Source organism: Carlito syrichta, unplaced genomic scaffold, assembly GCF_000164805.1.
Source record: "Carlito syrichta isolate Samal-C Ts95f unplaced genomic scaffold, Tarsius_syrichta-2.0.1 Scaffold306131, whole genome shotgun sequence".
Classification (NCBI taxonomy): domain Eukaryota; kingdom Metazoa; phylum Chordata; class Mammalia; order Primates; family Tarsiidae; genus Carlito; species Carlito syrichta.
The window spans coordinates 70,056-91,967 of NW_007250227.1; the positions used below are offsets into that span (position 1 = coordinate 70,056).

At 38.1% G+C, this 21,912-nt stretch overlaps 1 protein-coding gene across 1 annotated transcript in view; it reads right to left on the bottom strand.

Moving 5' to 3' along the window:
- The window catches only part of RBM33 (RNA binding motif protein 33), a 91,969-nt gene that overhangs the window by 13,595 nt on the left and 56,462 nt on the right, over positions 1 to 21,912 (bottom strand). The window contains exons 11-12 of the mRNA XM_008062946.1: positions 20,851 to 21,138; positions 17,003 to 17,653 (exon numbers count right to left, since the gene is read on the bottom strand). Of these exons, the coding sequence (XP_008061137.1) occupies positions 17,003 to 17,653; positions 20,851 to 21,138 (939 nt within the window). The remainder of the gene's footprint in view (positions 1 to 17,002; positions 17,654 to 20,850; positions 21,139 to 21,912) is intronic.

Here is a 21,912-nt window from a genome sequence, read left to right on the forward strand (position 1 = left end):
AAAAAAAAAAAAAAAAAAAAAGAAGCTAGTCCCCCACCTTCAAAAAAAAAGTAAAATAAATCCAAAGTAGAAGGAAGAAAAACATAAAGATCACCAAGAAAGGTAATGACACAACACAAAGAAGAGAAAAATCTGTAAAACCAAAAGGTTTTTGAGATCAAGAAGATTGATACTCCTTTAAGTATACTGACCGAGTAAAAGGAGAGAAGAAAAGTGACCAAAATCAGAAAACAAAAAGGGATCACCACAATGGACCCTACAGAAATGAAAAGGATATTATGATTTATATCAACACAACTTAGAGGAAATGAACACATTTCATAAAAGACTCAGGTACCAAAACTGACTCAAAAAGAAAATCAGAATAGAACTCTAAGATAGTAAATTTTTAATTAAAAACTTTCACAAAAGAAAAACATAGGTCCAAGTAGCTTCACTGGTGAATTCTGTCAAATATTAAAAAAAAAAAAAAAAAAAAAAAAAGACTACCAGGCTTACCTAATCTCTCAGAAAACAGAGTGGAAGAAGCACTTTCCCACTCATTCTCTCAGTCTAGTATTACCCTAATACAAAAGTCAAACACATCAAAAGAAAACTACAAAAGAATATCCTTGAGCCCGCGGGTTCGAGACCCGCCTGGGCAACTTGGTGGGACCTCATCTCTACAATAAATCAAAAAATTAGCCAGGCATGGTAGCGCGTGCCTGTAGTTCTAGCTACTTGGAAGGCTGAGGTGGAAGGATCGCTGAAGCCCAGCAGGTCAAGGCTGCGGTGGCCGGGAGCGGCCAATGCACTCCAGCCTGGGTGACAGAGTGAGACTCTAACTCAAAAATAATAATAATAATAATAATAATATCCCTTATAAACATGCATGGAAAAAAAACGCTTAACAAAATATTAGCAAACTAAATTCAGCAACACAGAAAAAAGATCACACATCATAACCAAGTAAGATTCATCCCAGAAGTGCAAGGTTGGTTTAACACACCAAAATTAATTAATGTAACATACCATATGAACAAAAGAAAAGGACCAGGGCTTCCAACGACCGAGTTAGACAGGTTCGCCCCCTTAACATTCTGTGACTCTCTCCTGTGTCTTATAATCTTATTGGGAGTCATTCCTATCTTACAGAGAGCTATCCTCAAATGAAAATGGACGCATTGTGAAAAGGCAGATCACCTGTGAGACCATGATCCGCAAAGTCAGGCTGGAGTTTGTGATTCTTAAAACTTCTCTACAAGGTCTTCTACCCAACGCATGAGCAGGTATCCCACTCAAGCAAGAAAAGGTCTTATTCTCAGAGAACAATTTTTCAAAGTCTTCATCTTAAAAAGTGATTATGAATTCTAATTCTGTATATGCTTGAAATTTTCTATATGAAACAGTTTTATAATTTATAGATATATACCACATATCTTCATCTTTCTTAAGTCAGTGATCTTCCTTTATCAATTTATCTAAAATCTGATAAAAATGGTGTTTGCTGGCAGAATAAACTTAGTGCATAAATTCACTATGCACGCCATACTGTCATTAAAAACATTTCACCTTTGCACAAGCACCAACACTTCACACTGGCCTCCTGGCCCCATGAGGTCCCATGTTAGTGGAAGCAGCATCAGACCACTCAACTCCACTCAACTCTTCACAAAGCTTGTGACATAAAAATCTTACCAACTTCTATCCTTTTCACTAAGCAGACAAATGAATAGACTGTGGAAGGTCTGTGCTCTAAGAAAGACTTCCATTGTATGAACTTGGTAATCTAAATAAGCTTCCTGGTAGCTTTACTGACTAGGTATCTAAAATACCATTTTTTGCTATCATGTAAGTGTTCTAGAGAAACCAGTGGTTGAGACCCTAGTAAGTCTGTTTTCTTCACCATGCCAAAAGGTCCTGTATACTTTGATGGCACTGAAATATTTATTAAACAAATCAATAATTAGTAGATTACATTTTTAAAAACTGAGTAGTGCTGGATGTCCTTACAAAAAAGATTATACACCAGAATATTAGGTTACAGCCACTGCCAAATAGTACACACATATTTACTAAATGTCACTATGAAAATAAAAAGGTCAACCTTCAACCTAGCAATGCCATTATGTGCATCAGAAAATATGACATGCTGCAGAAAGATGAGACAGTACCTTTGGCCTAAAGAAAACAAAGTTCACATAACATGATGGACAAGAAGAATGTGGGGCAATCCACAGCTACTTGTTGAACATCTGTAATACGCCAAGAAACATACTAGGGTCTGTGCCGACATTGGTTTCCTTCAATCCTCCCTACAAGGTAAGTAGTATCGCTCTCATTGTGCACAGCAAACTCTGGTTACACTGTAAGTGCTGGAACATCTGTGTGGTTCCAAAGACATAACTCCACACTGCCTCCCAGGGAAGAAATTCACACTATTTGTAACTATTTTCACTAAAAGTTGAAACAAATGGACAAATGGCGTTAGCCATCATTCAACTAAATAATTTTCATTAAATGTAGGATTACTATTACAATGTGCTTTTGAATTTTTCTGAAGATCTTTTTGCTACACACTGAAGACTTAAATATAAGTAACAAGTTATTTTACTTTTGTAAGAGAAAGTTGAAAATTTTTTGCCCATTTAAAGAACAATTATTCCCTTTTAATCTAGCACAAGAAAAAGCTAATTCTATGGAAAATTTCAAATTCCTGGGTTATTCCAGTTAACACTAAGAAATGGTCAACCTACACATTACTGGGTTGTGGCTAGGAACATAATACGGATCAATTTAACAACTTGTCCTTTCAGGTCAAATTCTTCAATTGATTCTTCAATTTAACAACTTACCCCTGTCGATAATATGGATCAAATTCAAAATTTACTTTTTTAGTAGTTTTATTTTTGAGAAAGTTTTCATTTCACCTTTTCTAATAGATAGCTGTTTATTTCAATATGGACTGCAGCCATTCTATGGTCGATATGTCCAATTTCTGTCATGAAGTATGTAAGCAATACTTTGAACTGCATCTGGCACAGCTTGGAAGTTCAGATCTTTAACTGCACATTGATGAGCCCTGTTTTTGCCATAAAATCAAGTTCCACCGGAGTCATGCTAAGGAGAAGAAAATATGGGCCTTGAATACTACAGATACCTCCCATTAACCAGCCACTGCTATCTGGAAATTTTTGGCAATCTTTCTGCCCAAACTTTACAGCCTATTTTGTAACTCGTGCTTCAGTCTGATTCTATCTTTCACTAGAATTCAAGGGCTGCATACTATAATGTGTAGCCTCTTCTCGATTTCCAACTTATTCAGATCAAACATCAAAATCCAGCTTCAGTTTCACATCATCTCTTGGAATAAATGTAAAGCAAAGTGCAAGATCATGAAAGGAGTTTGTTACAGTATGTTGGACTCATACTTGGCTGAATTGACATGGCAAGATTGATTTGCAAATGTTGTTTTTGATTCCCTTTTACTTCATATATCAGAACATTAACATTTTAATTTTTGGTTTTAGTATAAATATCCAAGAACATATTCTTCAACTGATCATATCTGAGGCACAAATTAATTCCATATTTTTACATCCAAACTCACACACTAATATAGACAAAATCTGAATGAGGACCAACCAAAATTAAACCTACCCATTTATGTACAAGTCTAACTGTAACCTATGCATATAGTTACAGCACTGCGAGAGAGCCTAAACATTATTAGTACTTAGTTATGTAAATTTTAAAATACCTAGTTATGTAAATTTTAAAATACCGTTGATTCAAATTGGGAATCTGGAAAGCTGTTATCTTAATGTAAGCAATTAAGTGGTTGAGTGTGAATTACATTCTATTCATACAAAGTAAGCTCACTTTGAAATTGAATTACCCTAGGATGATGGTACAGGTCCCTTAACTCTCTACACAAGACTATGGGTTAAATGTAATTTCAAATATCTCCAAAACAGAGGAGACAGAAGTTTGGTTCACCTCAGGCCAAAATCAGAAACATCTTGCTTTTCTTTTCACAAATGATTATCTTTTAATGAATACCATAAAAATGTCTTTTTAGACTAGTTTACAAAATAAAATATAAGAGGCATTTACTGAATTAAGTAAGCTTAGAGAATACTTTTTATCAGCTTAATCACTACTAAAAATGAGGTTTGTAGCAACCAACATTAGCAGGACAAATTTATTTATAACAAATGGTTTAAATGTATAGATAAAAATGCCCATTGATACTGTCAGGGCGTCTTGCAATTTGACAGATCAAATCTTATTTTCATTCTTAAACCCCATGAAGAAGTGATATCACTGACTTGCATTCACTAGCGAGCAAATTGATTAATCCTCTCTATAGAAATCTCAACCCTTGATTATACCTATCAGACGTTAAGCAGCATTATTCTAGAGTGACAACACTTGACAAATTCCCCAACCATTTTTCTCAGCCTTTGTGGCCCTCCTAGCTTGTATTAACCCTGATGAAAAATTAATTTTCCTTATCTTCTTCTAAACCCCAAATTCCAAATCCGCCAAACTGGCAACTCTTTCTGTAAAGGTATTATGAAAAACTCTAAAAGATTAATTGCATGTCTTCAGGTGACATTAAATTAATTTCTGTACTCATGACAGACATTTGATACTCCGTACTGAGAAGACAGATAACATTGTCAGGACACACAGAAGGACAGTGGTGTAGTGTCCCAGGGCAGCCTCTCATGAATTCTCCTTTCGATAAGGCTGTACTTCACTGTCACCGGCAATGTTGCTGATCTTATGGCCCACAGACCTCACTGAACAGGTTTCTATTAACTACAACAATGCTGGATCTAACCCTGTCAGCTTTATAAAGCTCATTCAAAATCTGGACAATAAGTAATATGCATGCTATACGAAGTTTCTAAATATAAATACATTTAAGGCATTTTTTCTTTAGACTGCTGGATTAAAGAAGGGAAGGTAAAAGAAAATAAACAGGCTAACATTCTCTTCCTTCTCTGTAATACATTATCCCTACTTAGTGGCAAGCATGCAAAACATGGGGACAACTTAAATCTAAAATATTGTCTATCTAATTCTAGTAGTGGGTCTAACACAGGCTGAATTAAAATCAAATCCATAAGGTTCAAGAGACCAGGGCAGATAGGCTTCCTAACTACAGAGCTTCATGAAAGACAAGGATTCTCTTAGTAGTTGACTTTACAGTATGGCGAGACTATTCAAGTGCTCGCTGGCTTGCTCACTCTCAACAATCTACTGTTAGGACATTAGTTAGGTTTGAGGAAATCTTTACAAAGCAAAATTAACTGGACTTTGAAGGAACAAACCAAAGTCCTGAGCCTCTGAGGGGACTGATACCCCAGGATTCTGCAATTTCGACAGCACAAATCTACCAGTCTAAAAAGAAAAAAATTATTCCAAGTGAGACACCGGGCCCTCTGGACCTATGGCTTATTAGGCAGCTGGGTTGTGAAGTCTAGCTCTCCCCACCCACAGCCCCTTGCTCAGGGGTACAGCTTCATGCTCGAAAAAGCAAGGCTTTGCCACCCTGGCTGGAAGGAGCTGCTCCAAAGGACCTGCTTTGTGGCACTGAGCAAGTATTGCTTGGCAGGGGGACATGAAAGTTAGGGAAAGGAGCTACATAAGTCACTGGAAGTGTGGGTTAACAAATCCTGATTCCTAACTGAAGCTCAATTATTTCTGGCTCAGCTGCTTATTTTACTACTCAACATCATATTCCTAAAAAACAAACAAAAAAATAAATTAGTTCAGAAATTCCTATGCCTTCATAGTGATTTCTGTCCTCTAATGACAAACGGTCTATCCTGTCCACATTTAGTGGCCGCATGTTTAAGAATGAATAAAAAGTAATTTCTAAGCCGGGCTCGGTGGCTCAGCCTGTAATCCCACGCCTTTGGGAGGCTGAGAGGAGTGGATTGCCTGAGCCTGCGGGTTCGAGACCCGCCTGGGCAGCAAGCCCTCATCTCCACAATAAATCAAAAAATCAGCCGGGCGTGGTAGCGCATGCCTGTAATTCCAGCTACTCGGAGGGCTGAGGCGGAAGGATCGCCGGAGCCCCAGCAGGCGAGGCTGTAGTGGCCGGGAGCGGCCGGCCACTGCACTCCAGTCTGGGTGATAGAGTGAGACTCCAACTCAAAAAAAAACCAAAAAAAAAGTATTTCTTTGGGAAGCTATCAATTCTGCCCACATGAGAGCATTTCAAAGCTCTTTAAAACAAGTACTTATTGTACAAATGTTTTTCCTCCAAAATGACGATTCCAGACTATACGTCATATCAAATACAAGTGACTCTTCAAGATTATCCATGCCTCATTTTTCTTTCGCTCCTGCTATTTGCTTTGGCCATTTTATTACTCATCAGCACCTTTTAACAAATTAGGTAAACTCTACCGACCAACTCTGAAGTCTCCCTGCCTGGCGGGACTGAGGTGCCTGCTCTACCTGCCACGGGCGTCTGCCACCTGCCTTCATGCCCCTTCCCCACCCCACGCACCTGGGTGTGCAAGTCTCACAGCCCCCAGCTTTGTATCACAGTGCAGTTTGTCTTACACTCACTCTCCCTTCCTGCCTGGTCTTCCCAGAACTCTCCTCTGCCAGAAACCCATCCAGAGGTCTGTCCTTGGCAGGAACAGAGTCAAATGAGTCTGGAACCTTACTCCTGATTCACTTCTGCCTAGAGCCCTGAGCTCCACTACTCATCGGCTCTTGGGCGCTACCAGAGACCATCACAGGAAGGGAGCCTCTGCCAGAAATCAAACAACCAGAGCAGATGTTTTCTCCTGCCCATGAACCCTGAAGTGTGGGTTCTGGGAACAACATCCATAAGGATAAAAGCATTCTGGCTTTGCCTAGGTCTCACCACAAACAACCCACTCCTGAAGATTTACCATTTAATGTCATTTAAAAAGCAGCAAAACAGGATGTATAATATTAACCCATTTTTAAAATGCATAAAGGAGTTTCAGGAGGGAATAAACTGTATGAAAAGATGGCTAGAGGGATTAGTAATTATTAATGTTTTTTGTCTTTTTCCAAATTATGCTTACTTAACCAGTATCTAAAGGTCTATAGAAACAACTATTACTTTTATCAACAAAAGGATGGGGAGGCATTGTGCTAAGTCCTCCTGTGCTATTTCTTTTTTTTTTTTTTTTTTGAGTTCGAGTCTCACTCTGTCGCCCAGACTGGAGTGCAGGGGCCGGGCAGCCTCGACTTGCGGGGCTCTGGCGATCCTTCCGCCTCAGCCTTCCAAGTAGCTGGAACTACAGGCATGCACTACCACGCCCGGCTAATTTTTTATTTATTGTAGAGATGAGGTCTCGCCAAGTTGCCCAGGCGGGTCTCGAAGCTGCAGACTCAGGCAATCCACCCACCACAGCCTCCTAAAGGCGTGGGATTACAGGCTGAGCCACCAAGCCCGGCCTCCTGTGCTATTTCAAGAAAAGAAACTTCAAACTATGTTACTATTTTTAACTTAATATTTAAATTTCTTAAGTATTTATAATGCAATTGCTTTAAATCCTGGAGACACACAAATGAATAGAAGACCACCACCTTACCAAGTAAGTAGCGGTAACTAGGAGACTAAGCTCCACCAACAAGCAGTCAGGTGAGAATATTCAGGTACAGTGGCACACAAAAGAAAGAAGGGAGCACAGTGTGTGGCACAGTGTGTGCGGGAGGAGTCTTGGGAGGAGTCTGAAAAGAAGACTCACTTGAGCTGATCTTAAATAGCAGGTAACAGTTTACAGCGGAACAGAGGCAGGAAACTTGGCACATGCAGAGAACTAGAGGGAGGGAAAGCAGCACAATTCAACCCTTCAGGAGATGCTGAGGAATTCTGAATATTCCTTAGATCAGTAGTTCCGAGGACAGCAGATGACTTTAAAAGTCTAAGACAGATGTTTTTGTTCGTCTGTAGATCCAATGCCCAGGAGTTGTGTTATATGCCTTTCTGTGTATCAACACTTTAGGCTAGAACCTAAAAAGGAAAATGCAAGTAATGACTTACTTTTGTTTTCCTAAAGTAAGAGGAGATGTATTCATTGGATACATTGGCAGTTGATTTTGCCCATTGACAACAATCAAGCAAATCAAGCAAGGGAAAAATACCAGCCCATCATCCCTCTGCTAAAACTTTACAGTTAATCCCACTTTTCAACAGAGCAAGACTCAAAACCTAAAACAGCCCATCAAGGCCTCATCTTCACGCTCATCTGCATTCTTGCTCTCGGCACTCCAGCCAAACTGGCCTTCCATCAGTAGGTAACCAGCTACGATTTCCCTGTCACGGGACCTCTGTATGTGCTCTCCCCCTCTGCCAGCAAGGTCCCTTTCTCCCCTCCTTCCTCGCCCAGTTATCTCTTCCTCTCTATCAGTGGTCACTTCATTAGGTCTCCCTGTTACACTACTCACAACAACACAACACTGGCTGATTTTACTTTATGTATCTAGAACCTGCACAGTACCTGATTTCATTGTACAGCTCAACAAATGAGTAGTGCTTACTTTCTTGGGCAGCTTAAGCAGCTGCTAATGCACATGGAGTGCCTTAGTCCTAAGTTTTGGCAGCAACCAATTTAAATTGTGGCTGCCCTACAGGATGGATGGATGGATGACAGACAGACAGATAATGGTATCAATATACAGATACATCTCATACGTACTGACACCAATCCTACAGCCCTATCCCTTGAGTAACTGAGGAAGTTATAAAGTCTGCTAGGAATAACTGTTAATAAGCCTTGTTGAAAAGCACAATAAACAAAATCCAAAACAATTTTAGATTACTGAATAGGCTAAGTCTACCTCTGCCTCTTTCCACAGAGAGGAGGAGACCCTCACCTCCCCATTAGTAGTTTTGCACTTCGGTTGCTGCCAAAAGAATATGCCTTGGCTGGCCTCTTGGGTCTACAGAGGATGAAGGACTCAGTTAAAATATTTAAATAGTGATGTTTAATTCTCTTAGAATTATCAACTATAATAATTCAAAAAATAAAATCAATGTAGCAAAAGGCACTTTTCAAATTCTTGTCAATGACCTATTTCATGAAATACAGTAATACAACAACATGCAACCAGTTCAAGCAGTATCTTTATGATTCATTTTTCTTTCTTTGCAACTCACTGCAGAGGAATAATCAGACACTGACAAGAAGATCAGAAGCCATGACCTGGCATCCGATCTCCACTTTGAGAACCAGGGCTTCTAGGGCAAGACTGATTCTAGAGCCAAGGCAGAGAAAGAATAAGATGAGCCTGAAGATCTTCCTACACCACAAAGTAAAAACACGTTCCAAGAATGATGCAGACATATCAAAGGACATAAGAGCCAACTTAAAGGGGCTCTCACTGACCAATCTAGGACAATTCTAACATCAACATAAACATAGTGCCAGTTAACTGAATAAAATAACAATTAATAAGCCCATATTGATATAAATAAATGAACAAAATGAGGCAGAAGAGAAAATTATCACAGTAGGAACATGGCAACTAATAAGTATAGAAGAAGTGTTGGCATTAGAAAATTATCAGTGCTTGCTAATAATAATGAAAATCTGATAAGAAACGGGATATTTACACAGTCTCCAAATATCTTCCCATGAATTACTTACAAGTTACAAAGAGTAAAATTTTTAACTTTACATTGGAGAGACTTGGCAAACACCACCTTACCCAAGTGATCAAAATTAATCTAGCCAATATTGCACAAATGCACTGAGAAGGACATGATATCCCCTCTGTGGTGTTCCTGCCAAAAATGTACAACCTCAAACCGATCAGGACAAAGCCTAAAACAAACCCGAATTAAAGGACAATGCATAAAATAATTACTATCTGCTCTTTAAAAAGGTCAAGAGCAAGAAACAGAGCAGATTAAAGAAGACTGAACTCTGGATGAGAGGGGGATACCAAGAACATAACTGTACTATCTGATGAAATTCGAATTTGTACTGTGGATTAGATGATACTATTGTATCAGTGTTAAACTTACTGCTTTTTGATAATGTACAAGTGTGCTTTTGTAAGAGAATATCTGTGTCCTGAGGTTAATAGATTATGTTTCCAATCATGTTCTCAAAGGGTTTGAGGGAAAAAATAAGTTTGTATATGTAAATGAATGAAAAGAGAGATAAGAAAAAGACAAACTTGGCAAAATGCAAACAGGTAATGGATCTGATAAAGGGTATACAAGATTTCCTTGTACTATTCTTACAACTTTCATTAAAGTAAAATTGTATCAAAATAAAATATTCTCCCCCCACAAAGAGGAACAGGTATTTGAATATCACCTTTCTAAAGAAAACCTAGAAATAGCTTTTGAGCCAGTAGGAAGGAAAGAAATTTACAAACATAGTCCAACTCTCAAAAGCAAGAACACACAAATAAATTGAAGCCTTCTACATGCAGCATTTTGACAGCCTTTTAAAAATAAAATACAAGAGTATCCCAAATGGACAGCTGGCTTTCCTGCTGGGGCATTCTGTGCTTTCTCCCACTTCTCTGTGTGGCCAGCAGAATAAAGGGCTGTTTACTTAATTTCCTGCCAACTTCTTAAAATTTTCATTATACTGACTAGAATAAAACAGTTGAATTCAGTTTGTCTTCATTTTCTTAAAGAACAGTCACTCCAAAGAGACCATTTTCTCTTCCTTAAAATAAAAGAAAAAGGTTGCTAATAGTTACTGAGCTGCTATCATGTAGTCAGGCTCTGTGCTACTTACTGCTTTACAAGGGTTACAACATTTGTTCCTTCCAATGATCCTGAGAGGAGAGCTCATACTTATTTTACTGATGAGGAAACTGGGATTCATTCAGGACAAGTAAACAAGGTTACACAGATGTGAGATGAAAACTAAGATGCAAACACTTCAAAGACTCTGCCATTTTCCCTAAACCAGAAGATAGAGGGTGAAGGCCTAGGGCAAAGAATTTACTGTGATTCACACTTATTCAAATTCCTTTTTCTTGTGTATAGATGACTACAGTAAGTTTACACTAAGGAAACAATTGACACTTTTTATATTGGCTCTGTTATTACTTGAATAGGTTTTTTTGGGAATTATGTATTGGTTATGAACAAAATTATGATTGAATGAAGTTGCTTTTTTGGTGTTTTAAAATTAAATACTTAAAAATCATTTTCTAAGGAATGAGAATATGGAGAATATTTCTATATTTTAGGTAATAAAAAGAGAACCATTCCATCAAATACAATTCTTTAAGTTGGTTATTTACATAAATAATATTCAAGAAGGCACATGAAATATTAGAAGAAATAACTGTTGATACCTAACACTGTTTACAAGCAGCATTAATTTGTTCCTTTTGTAATCTCACCTACCAAATACAGCCAATAAAACATGAGTGGGAAAAAAAACGGAAATTCACATATATATTGATTTGCCTCATAATAAAAGGTCTCTTTCAATTTTGAAGTCCCCTAATGTTTTTAAATATGACTTGATTTGATTCACATAGAAATGTTCAAGTATACATTCACAGCACATAGCAAGTTATGGCATATTAAACCAGGAAGATACACACTCACTTGCTGTCCTAGGCCATTGGCCATGTAGAGGCTTTAATGTTATGAGGCTGCTCCCTCAGGTTCTAAACAGGGATGCTAGAAACCCAGAATTTGCCAGGCCTCTACCCACAACTGAGGCTACTCACCAACCACCCTGCTTTTTCACACATGAAAATTCTTCACAACATACTAATCTGTCCAGTCACTACCAATCAGTTGGAGCTGGCAAGCAAACCCTAATCGTCCTCCTTATTCTAGAAGCCCACATTAAAATTTTTCTGAACTACTAACAGTAGAATATTATCTCTAATCAAAAAATAAACAATCCTATGGGGAAAGGCAGCAAATAAAATACTATAATATCAGCTGGTCAGGCGTGGTGGCTCATGCCTATAATCGCAACACTTGGGGAGGCTGAGGCGAGAGAACTGCCCTGAGCCCAGGTGTTCGAGACTAGTCTGGGCAACTTGGTAAGACTTCGTCTCTACAATAAATAAAAAAATTAGCTGGGCATGGTGGCACACACCTGTGGTTCCAGCTACTTGGAAGGCCGAGGTGGAAGGATCGCCTGAGCCCAGAAGGTCAACGCTGTGGTGGCCATGAGCATGCCACTGTACTCAAGCCTGGGTGACAGAGTGAGACTCCTACTCCAAAAATAAATACACACACACACACACACACACACACACACACAAATATCAGTAAAGGGCATAAGACTCAGAATTAGACCCTGGGCAAGTAACATAACCTCTCCTAGACTCAATTTACTCACCCGTAAATGGGAGTAAGTACCTACCTCAGAAGTATGCTGTGAGTACGGGCTAAACACTTGACTAATGATGGCCACTGCTATTATCTGGCAAAAAATCACAGAGTTTACTTCGAGAAGGGGCTTTAGAAACATTCCAAAAAGAAAATGTATGAAGTTCCTTCAACGTGCTAGAAGCTTTGCTTATTGATTCCTTATAGCAACCTCATTAACTCCATTTACAGATTGGAAATTGTGGTTCAGACTGTTCAGGGTCCCAAAGACAACTAATTAAACAGGAATCTTTCTGCACCCAGAGTCATATTTTTATCGTACGACATGATCATATACACAGGTGAGCTCTCAGTCCTAGAGAGGAAGGATTCCAATCTCTATACTCCATGAAAAGAAACTTCAGAATGGTAAACAACAAATATGCTAACAATAAGCCCTTGAATAAAGTGAAGAATCACTTTCTAAGCTTTAAACCAAGATAAAGACCCTAGTCAACATGACCATATAAGAAATAATACCAGGAAGCCATTTTCCTTCAATTCTTTTTGAAAACGTGCCCTGTGTCTATAATGAAGTAGCTGTAACAAAGGGGACCAATATAAAAGAACTAGAAATTCTCTTAAGATAGCAAAGATGAATTTAAGATACCTGAAAGACAACAGAATTAGTGAAAGGGCAGTCTGAAAAACTTATAGTCTTAAGACCCAGGCTCTTTCATCTTTCAAAAAATCCAGTTCAAAGATAAATTATTTGATCACAAATAATGAAACATGGAAAATAACAAGACACTTGATTTACAACTGTCTCATAGGAAAAGCATACCTAGAGAAATCTAATTAAGTTGTGAGATATTTACAATTTGGATGTCATCGTAAGAATGGCAAGAAAACTATGCTTTCATAAACATACATGAACAATCTTGTGGATGTATATCTTAACCCTCTGCATTCAGGTGTCCCCTATGAGGGAACATCGTAAATTAGCAAACCACTTGGCTGTCCCTTCACAGAGGACATCAAGATATTGCTGGTGATTATACAGGACACACTTATGCAAGCACAAGGTTTTCAAGAATGTATGTTTCCTTTAAGTTTTCAATTAAAAAAAATGGAAAACCTATGCCCCATCTGAAATCTGTCAAGCTTCTGATCAATCAGTTGAGAAGTGGTTTTTAGGAATCAAAGTATGTCCTTCCACATCATCTTCGAACAGACTGGACAATAAATTACATATTATTAACGTGGGAGGAAGAAAATGAGACTGTATTGTCTGGTCAAATAGAAAAACACCAGGTGGAAGACATCAAACAAATTATTATCGCACATGTATCAATAAACTTGCAATGCATGTCGGTGACTGTTTCACACATCAGAAAAATATAAGCTAAAATTTTGACATTCTTGTCATAAATAAGCTCTTCAATGTCCAAAATTCCATTATAAGCCAAATATCATTGCAATAAAATAATTGGCTCCAACGCTATACTATTTAATATGGAGTGACTCGTTTTTCACAATTTTGTGAAGAATTATGGTCAAATTGCTGGTAGGTGATCCGTGAGATGTCTCTGAGTGCAAAAGGTTAACTGTGGTCGCCCACCAGAGCACAAGTTCTTGAAAGGCACTATGCAGATACAGTCCAATCTACTGTCTAGAAACTGCAAGAATGAGGAGACTACTCAATGCAAAAAATAACTGAATTAAATACATTAGATTTCGTTTAGGTTAGAAGAAAGTGAAGGAAATAGTTTAGGCTGGGTTAGGAAATAGTTCAGGTTAGAAAAAAAAGGGGAAGATGAACCAACAATGATATGCTTACCATGTAAAATTAACCCTCCCCAAGTGCTTGGTTCCTGTCAACCCAGCCCAGAGTTCAATCCTGGGTTCATAATTTAAGATTTCACAGGCAGAAGACATCCCCGAGCATTAACATCACAGCCAGCAGAGGCAGAGAATGACCTGGATATATACATGCCTCAGCAGTAGTCAGGGACAGAAACACAGGTCAAAATAAATACATCTCCGTTTTTGCACTGCATGAAATGAATACAATTTGCAACTAACTACCATTATGAATATGTTCTCCTAAATAGCTCCCACCCTCAGGGGGAAATAAAATGCCATTAGGTAAATATTATTTGTCCTAGTTCAAAGAGATACAAACAAGATATCCTACTGTTAAGTCAAAAGTTGCCAACATGCTATTAGAGAAGTCAGATAAGTAAATTCTAAGATACAGACATGTTGGCTGGTTACATTAATACTTAAGAATTAAAATACAGATAAAAAGCTATTCTAAAGTACTGGTTTGGCAGATAGCTACTTTCATGTAAAGCTTGCTTTTCCTATTAATTGTAAAATTAGCATGATTCTAAAATGGGTCTGGTACAGAAATGTATTTTTTCCATTGGAGAAAAAGACAAACAATCAAGCAGATATAATCCTTTTAAAGAAAAGGTGTTCAGACCGGGCTCAGTGGCTCAGCCTGTAATTCCAGCACTTCGGGGCCGAGGCAAGTAGATTGCCTGAGCCTGCAGGTTCCAGACCAGCCCCTGCAAATTGGCGAGACCTCACCTCTACAATAAAATAAAAAATTAGGCGGGTGTGGTAGCACACGCCTGTAGTTCCGGCTACTTGAAAGGCTGAGGTGGAAAGATTGCAGGTCGACGCTGAGGTGGCTGTGAGTGTGCCACTGCACTCCAGTCTGGGTGACAGAGTAAGACTCCAACTCAGAAAAAAAAAAAAGGTGTTCATTAATTTAAAAGCTACCTTTTGGCAGGAGAAATCCAACCTTTCTTCTTCCAAACCACCAGTGCAGACAGTACATGCCGGTCCTTACCTCACTTTAACAAACAGCACCAATGACAAGGGATAGGCCCAAGTCTCACAACTCAAGTAAAAAAATGAGACATCAATTAACACAATACACTTAAAACCAAGGTCAAAAGCAAAATGACCACAGACACTGTAGAAACTGATAAGTGTTTGGGTTTTTACCTAAAGATAACAAATTCATATAATATGAAAATAACTTGATGTAACACAGTTCATCTCCTTATCAACATTTCTAATTACAGTGAAGAGATGTGAGAAAAAACATAAAATTATGGTTCCTACTGAAATTCTAGACATGTAATATTTATATTAAAATTTTCTTACAGCACATGAAAAAAAATCATATTTTTGGTCTACAAATCTAAAAATAAAAGCACTAAATCTCAATGAACCAACTAACAAAACTAGTCATTCATTCTTAATCCAGCACAGCAAGGAGACGATGCCCTAACACGCATTCCTTCATAAACCCTTGTGGTCCTGCTTCCCTCGAATGGACTAAGAATTAGAGGGTATTTTCTGTGTTCACTGTACATTTTTTGTGATTTTAAAAGTAATCACTGGTATAGTAAAAGTTGGTTTACTCTAAAAGCCTGTGTTTACGGCTTTCCTCCTTTCTTCCTCAACTGATAATACAAACTGCATGCAATAGGTAGCACTGTAAAAGAACATAACAATTACATGGCCCACAGATAGCATTTGTTATAAAATCTACTGTAATTACAACAGTAGATGAAGGTTCCTTGCCATAACTAAGAAAGACTATATGGCAGGATAAGGAGGCAAATATTCTAATGATCATATTATGGGAGAGTCTTCTGGAATGGGAATCTAATTGCAGTAACTTTTTCTATTTTAGAGTGCTGAACTTATCCAAACCATCGTGAAAAGCTGCAATTTCTGTGTCTTAATGAAAATGATCTCAAATAAGCATTGATCAAAAGTTAAAAAAAAAAATGAGGCATGCTCTACTTTTGAAAGCATGTGGTAAAATAATACATGATTTCAATTTAGAATTCAATTATTCCCTTTTTTTAATGGGGGAAATTGTCTTGAACATAGAAGGCAAGTAGCCATCTGGGACAAAGCTGCTTAAAAGAAGACAGACACACATACCCACGTCCACTATTCCTATTCTGCCCACAGCTACTCACTGAATCTACAGCTATACACAACAAGTTACATGTGTAAAGAAAAATTTATTTTTAAACCAAACATAATGATTCTATCACCAATTATCTACAAAAAGAAGCTCAAACTGAGAAACGTCTAATTTAGGGATTGTCATACTGACCTCTCATTAAGACTCAAATGAGAAGTCAAACAACTACCAAATCCCACTTGGAAGTACAGTCTGGCGCCACATCATGACATTTGGATCAGACAGATCACAAATACAAAGGGGGTCCCATAAGGTTATCACAGCATATTTTTACTGTGCCTTTCCTATGTTTAGATACACAATGCTATTTAATGTGTTACTATTACCGCTGTAATAGTACCTTATTGTACAGTAACTTGCTGCACAGGCCTGTAGCCTAGGAGCAAAAGGCTGTACCATGTATCCTGGCTGTGTAGTAGGCTACGCCATCTAGGTTGTATAGGTTCATTCTTTGCAAAATAGCAAAATTGCCTAACGATGTATTTCTCAGAACACATCCCTGTCATTAAGCAATGCATGACTGTGGTATTCAGATCACAATTCTTATATCAACTTCAAAAGTAGGTAAAGGTTAATGATACATGACCGTAACAGAGGCAATTCTTAATTCTTCCTTCAAAAATGTTCTCTGGAAATTAGGACATTCTAAGTGAAAAACAGATTTGAAGAGGCACTCATAAAACTTGTCAACTTACCCCGCCTGACAGCTTAATCACCCTGACCTTGGAGCTGACGTGGGGCCCGTCTCCACCACCACTGTTTGCCCTGTGCGTGACAGTCCTTTTCACGCCAGGCTTCATGTCCTGAGGCCGGCCCTGAATGGATGCCACCCGGGTAGCCTGGGGGGCAGCTGGTTCCTCCACGTCTACAGGCTTTATCTGGAGTACTTTATGCAGCGGCTGAGTTTGACTTTGAGGGACTGTTCTGGCCTGTCTCAAATGTTTCAGGGGTTTCATATGTTGTCCTTGATACTGCATGTTGGTACCAGACGGTACAAAATTTGATGTTTTGGGCTGAATATGTGAAACAGTGACATCGTGGCTTTTAACAAGAAGTCTGTTTTTCACATTCTGTCTGACCTGTGCACCTGGGAAGGGCAACAGTGGGTTCCCATTGGTGGGTGACGGTGAAGATGCCTGCTCCTCCTGCTCTATGGGGGATGGAGGTGCGTAGAGCTGCTGCTGCTGCTGTTGCTGCTGCGCGAGTCTCTCTAGTAACTCCTTCTTCCTGGCCCCTGCCTGCTGCTGCCGTCGCAACTCTTTCTGTTTCAGAATTTCTTCTCTGAGGCGTTTCTGCTCTTCTATCTTCAAGCGATATAATCTTGTTTCCTCATCTTCATCAGGAAACTAAAATGGAAAATATACATGGTTTACTTTGCTATACAGGCAAGGTGACCATTCCAGTCTATTTCAACAAACTAAGAAAATGCATTTCAAAAAATCCTTTTAAATTCAGTATTTGAAAGAAGTCATTCAAAATCTGCTTAAAGACTTTAAATATAACTCCTTCCTCTGGGGAGGAAAAAAAAATTACACAGCTAAAGCTAATTTGGAAAATCTTATCAGAATATTAAAAAATGAAATAATGTAAATTTCTACTCATTTACAAGTTTGAAGCCAATTAAACTATTCATTTAAGATATCAAAATATGTTTCAAACGGGAATGGCAGCAGAAGGGAAACCTACTGTCACACAGGTTTTATCTGGCTCTTCCCTGACAAACCAACAAAAGGTGGGGTGTAAATGACCTGAAAGGCTCTGATTAGAACTATTGATTTTTCGTACAGAATTTTCAGCCTGATCTCAAACTCATTTGTCACAGAATAATTGGTTATAATGAACAGCACAAGTCAATCTCTCTGACCTTGAACTCATGCACTCTCCTCAGAATCAAAATGTTGCCAATTGCAGTATTGGAATATTAATGATATATAAGGAATGCCTTTAATATTTTAACTCCACAACATTCTGAAAGTCTATTAAAAAAAAAAAGAACTTTGAAAAAGTCCAGTAACTTTAATAAAAAGCACACAATAAGGAAAGTTTATAAAAAGTTAAACATTTTTTAAAAATTGTAATAATATTCTTTTTGGGAAGGGGATTCTGGGTCTCACTCTGTCACCCAGGCTGCGGTGGCACGATCACAGCTCACCACAGCCATGATTGCTCAGGCAATCTTCAGCCTCCTGAGTAGCTGGGATTACAGGTGTGGGCCACCATGCCTGGCTAATTTTTTATGATTTTTTTGTAGAGGCAAGGTCTTCCTAAGCTGCCTAGGCTGGTCTCAAACTCCTGGATGTAAGCAGTCCTCCAAGGTGCTGGGACTGCAGGCGTGAGCCACTGTATCCAACTTGCAAAACTATTATTTTTTTTTTAAAGCAGGTTTATTAAGAGGACAGAGAAGTTCCCACAGTGAGAAGGGACCCGAAGGGGTTACCCTTAATATCGTTTAAAAATCATCCATATCCACAGATCCTGTATAAAAGAATGTAACAGAATTCAATCTATCTAGAATTCAGCTATTTTACCATATTACCTACCCTGAATAAACCTTAAGAATGAGATCCTTAAAACAACACACAGCTGAGGAGTCAGCTAGTGCCCCAGTGCTTGTCACTGGCCCTCACTCAGGGTTTGCTTGTTGAGGGGAAACAATTCTGACTTACTCTGTTATCTACTTTCAAAGTCTGAGACAGATTTCAAATTGCAAACATAAGGTGGGTGAGGGGCTGTTACACAGGTAGGCATACAGTGCAAGAAATAACATTAAGAGGGAAAACAGAAAAACCATTAGCAGGGTTCAAATCGCAGGGGGACTTGGGCATGTAGGGGGCAGCAGACAGCTGTGGACATATTAACAGGACCCGAGGACCTATTGCTTCAAAACGCAGGAATAATTGCCAGTCATCAGATGTTTCTCCAAGCAATCAAGGAAGAGTTGAAGTGTGTTCAGGATATCAATAAAAATGCTTGAGAAAGAATTTCATCTAAATAGATTCATCCTTTATTATATCATTACCAATAGGGTGAGTGTAAGAAAGTAAGCTGCATTTAGCAAAGCAAAATAAATAAAAGCCTTGTCTTTCAAAAACTTTATAATCCCAGTGCCATTACATATATAGAAAATTGAAAGAAAATAAATTAAGGTATTCAACTTGTATTATGGTGATCGACAAGATCCATTTCACTCATAAAGTAATGTTTGAAAAAACTCTATAGAAGAATCCTTTAGTAGTACACCTAAATCAACTATGATAAAAGAATCCGATCATCAGATGTGGCTAGCAGTGTGTACTTTTCTCCTATTATTTAGCCACTGTTCTTATATAAAGTAATGTGCGTAAAACTTAATTTTTCTGACCTAAATCAGTTTATACATACTGAGTTAGGTGGTAGCTATAAAAACTGAAAGCATAAAAATTTTAGCAAAGAATTCCTTATAAACTTCCTCAATCCAGCTTGTAAATCTACATTATTATTTCATATACTGATTTTAAAATGAAAACTCACCCTTTTAATAAGAGTTTATTGTAAGTTAACTCAATATTTTATATTTCTAATTTGGTAAACATCACAACTGCTATAATAATTTATTAGAAGAGAATCTAAAAAAAAAATCTAACCAATTAAAAGATAAAACCAATTTATGTAATTAAGAAAGCATGACTTGCCTAAATTCTTACCTAAGGAAGCTCTTCACATAATTGTTACTGTAACATTAAGCTAAATCAGCACACTACTTCAGTGCATTCCATATAAACTTCATTAATGTTGACACAAATTCCACATGCTGGTCTCCTGCCATGTCCAAACACACACACGGCCTTGCCCTACCTTCCTTTACCAGATGAGGAAACAGGCTTGTGGAAGGAAGACCTCAATCGGAAGACTTATGAAATACTGACCTGCATTTATTATTTATACTTACAATATTCTGTACCTACTTAAAAACTAGCAAAAACATATATAATTAGCCTTCAAACCAAGTTAACCTCCCCTCAAAATCTTAAAGACCAAAGGAAAATTGGTCTTGTCTTCTAGGAATTTATAGAGTAAAAAAAGTCACAGAAACCTCCCAGTGTACATCAGGGCTCTCAGCAGATTACACACCACGGATCAAAGTTGGTTTACCACATGGTCTTGTAAATAAAGTTTTACTGGAAGATAGCCACCTCCATTCACATAAGAACTGTATAAAAACTGCCTTTGTGCTAAAATGGCTGAGTTGGGTAATTATGACTGTTTGGACTATACAGCCGAAAATATTTACAAACATTCAGTCCTTTTGCAGAAAAAGTCTGCTAATTCTGGTATATGTTAATTCTGTATAACAACAACTCTATACACATATAAATAAAATCTAATATTACAAACCAGTGAGACTGTAACTTTCAGATATTAGGTAAAGAAAAGAACTGAGGTGAAAAAGAATGGGAAGATTTTGTGAATGACTTACTATATGAGAGTGAACTAAGAGGCTACATGCTGATTATGAGGCTTTTCGCTCACACCAAACATTTTTTAATAAGGGAAAATGCCCTACCTCTGTTTCCGCTTTTGCTTCTTCTTTAGGTTGAGCCACAGGGCTAACTGGCTTGACTTTCACTTCAGTCATTCCCTGTGAGTTCCTGGAAGCTGCCACTGCCCTCGCTGGTGGCGACGTGCTGACAATAGGTTTCACTTGAGCTGAAGGTGTGGTGGAGCAACGACTGCTGCTCATCTCTATAACGTGTGATGGCGCTATGGGTAACTCACGCAAATTACTGTTTCTTGGAGCAGTGGGCTGCATTTGCTGCATCGGACGTTTGGTGACATTCTGAGATGCTGTATTCTATTCAAAGGAAAAAATAATTCAAATTATAATTGGAAACTTGATAGAGGAACATTAAAAGGTACATTATTTAATCAAAATATAACAAATCATTCTAACAAGTAAATTACTTGGGGGGGGGCAGATGCTTTTCTCCTTGGTTAATAATTTTCTTCATGCAAAAATGTTGTCTGATCTAGGCAGTGGCATTCCCTAATCCTAAAGTTAAGGACTTGAATTAATAACGATATCATACCTGCCTAGAGATAAGCTCCTCTTTATAGAAATTAGTACAGAGACTGACATCTTTATAATAGAATTTGACAGAGTCCAAAAAGCACTCTATCAGTTACAAGGAGTCAATGAGATTAATGGTACTACCATTTTACTTAATCATTTGTATTTAATGTGGAACAAGAAAAGAATCAAGCATTAAGTCAATGTCCTAAGAAAAATGACTCCATAGAGAAGAGAAGTGCCAGAAAGTTTTATGCAAGAGGAAATTCTCAGTCATGTTCACCCTAGAGAGTTTGGAGAAATCAACACATGGAGGAGTTATGGATCCACAGGAGAGCTGGTGGGGAGCTCTGAGTTCACACAAATCAATTATCCCAGCACATGAGGCTCATGAGAATAGCCTACCATTATTCTAACAAATGAAACCCTGGCTATAAAGTACCCTCTTCTCAGATCTAGAAATCCTTTTTACTGTTTGTATCATTTAGTTGTAATACTACCTTATGACAAAAAGAGGTAAGTAACAGGAAAACAGATTCAAAGTAGATTAGTGACATG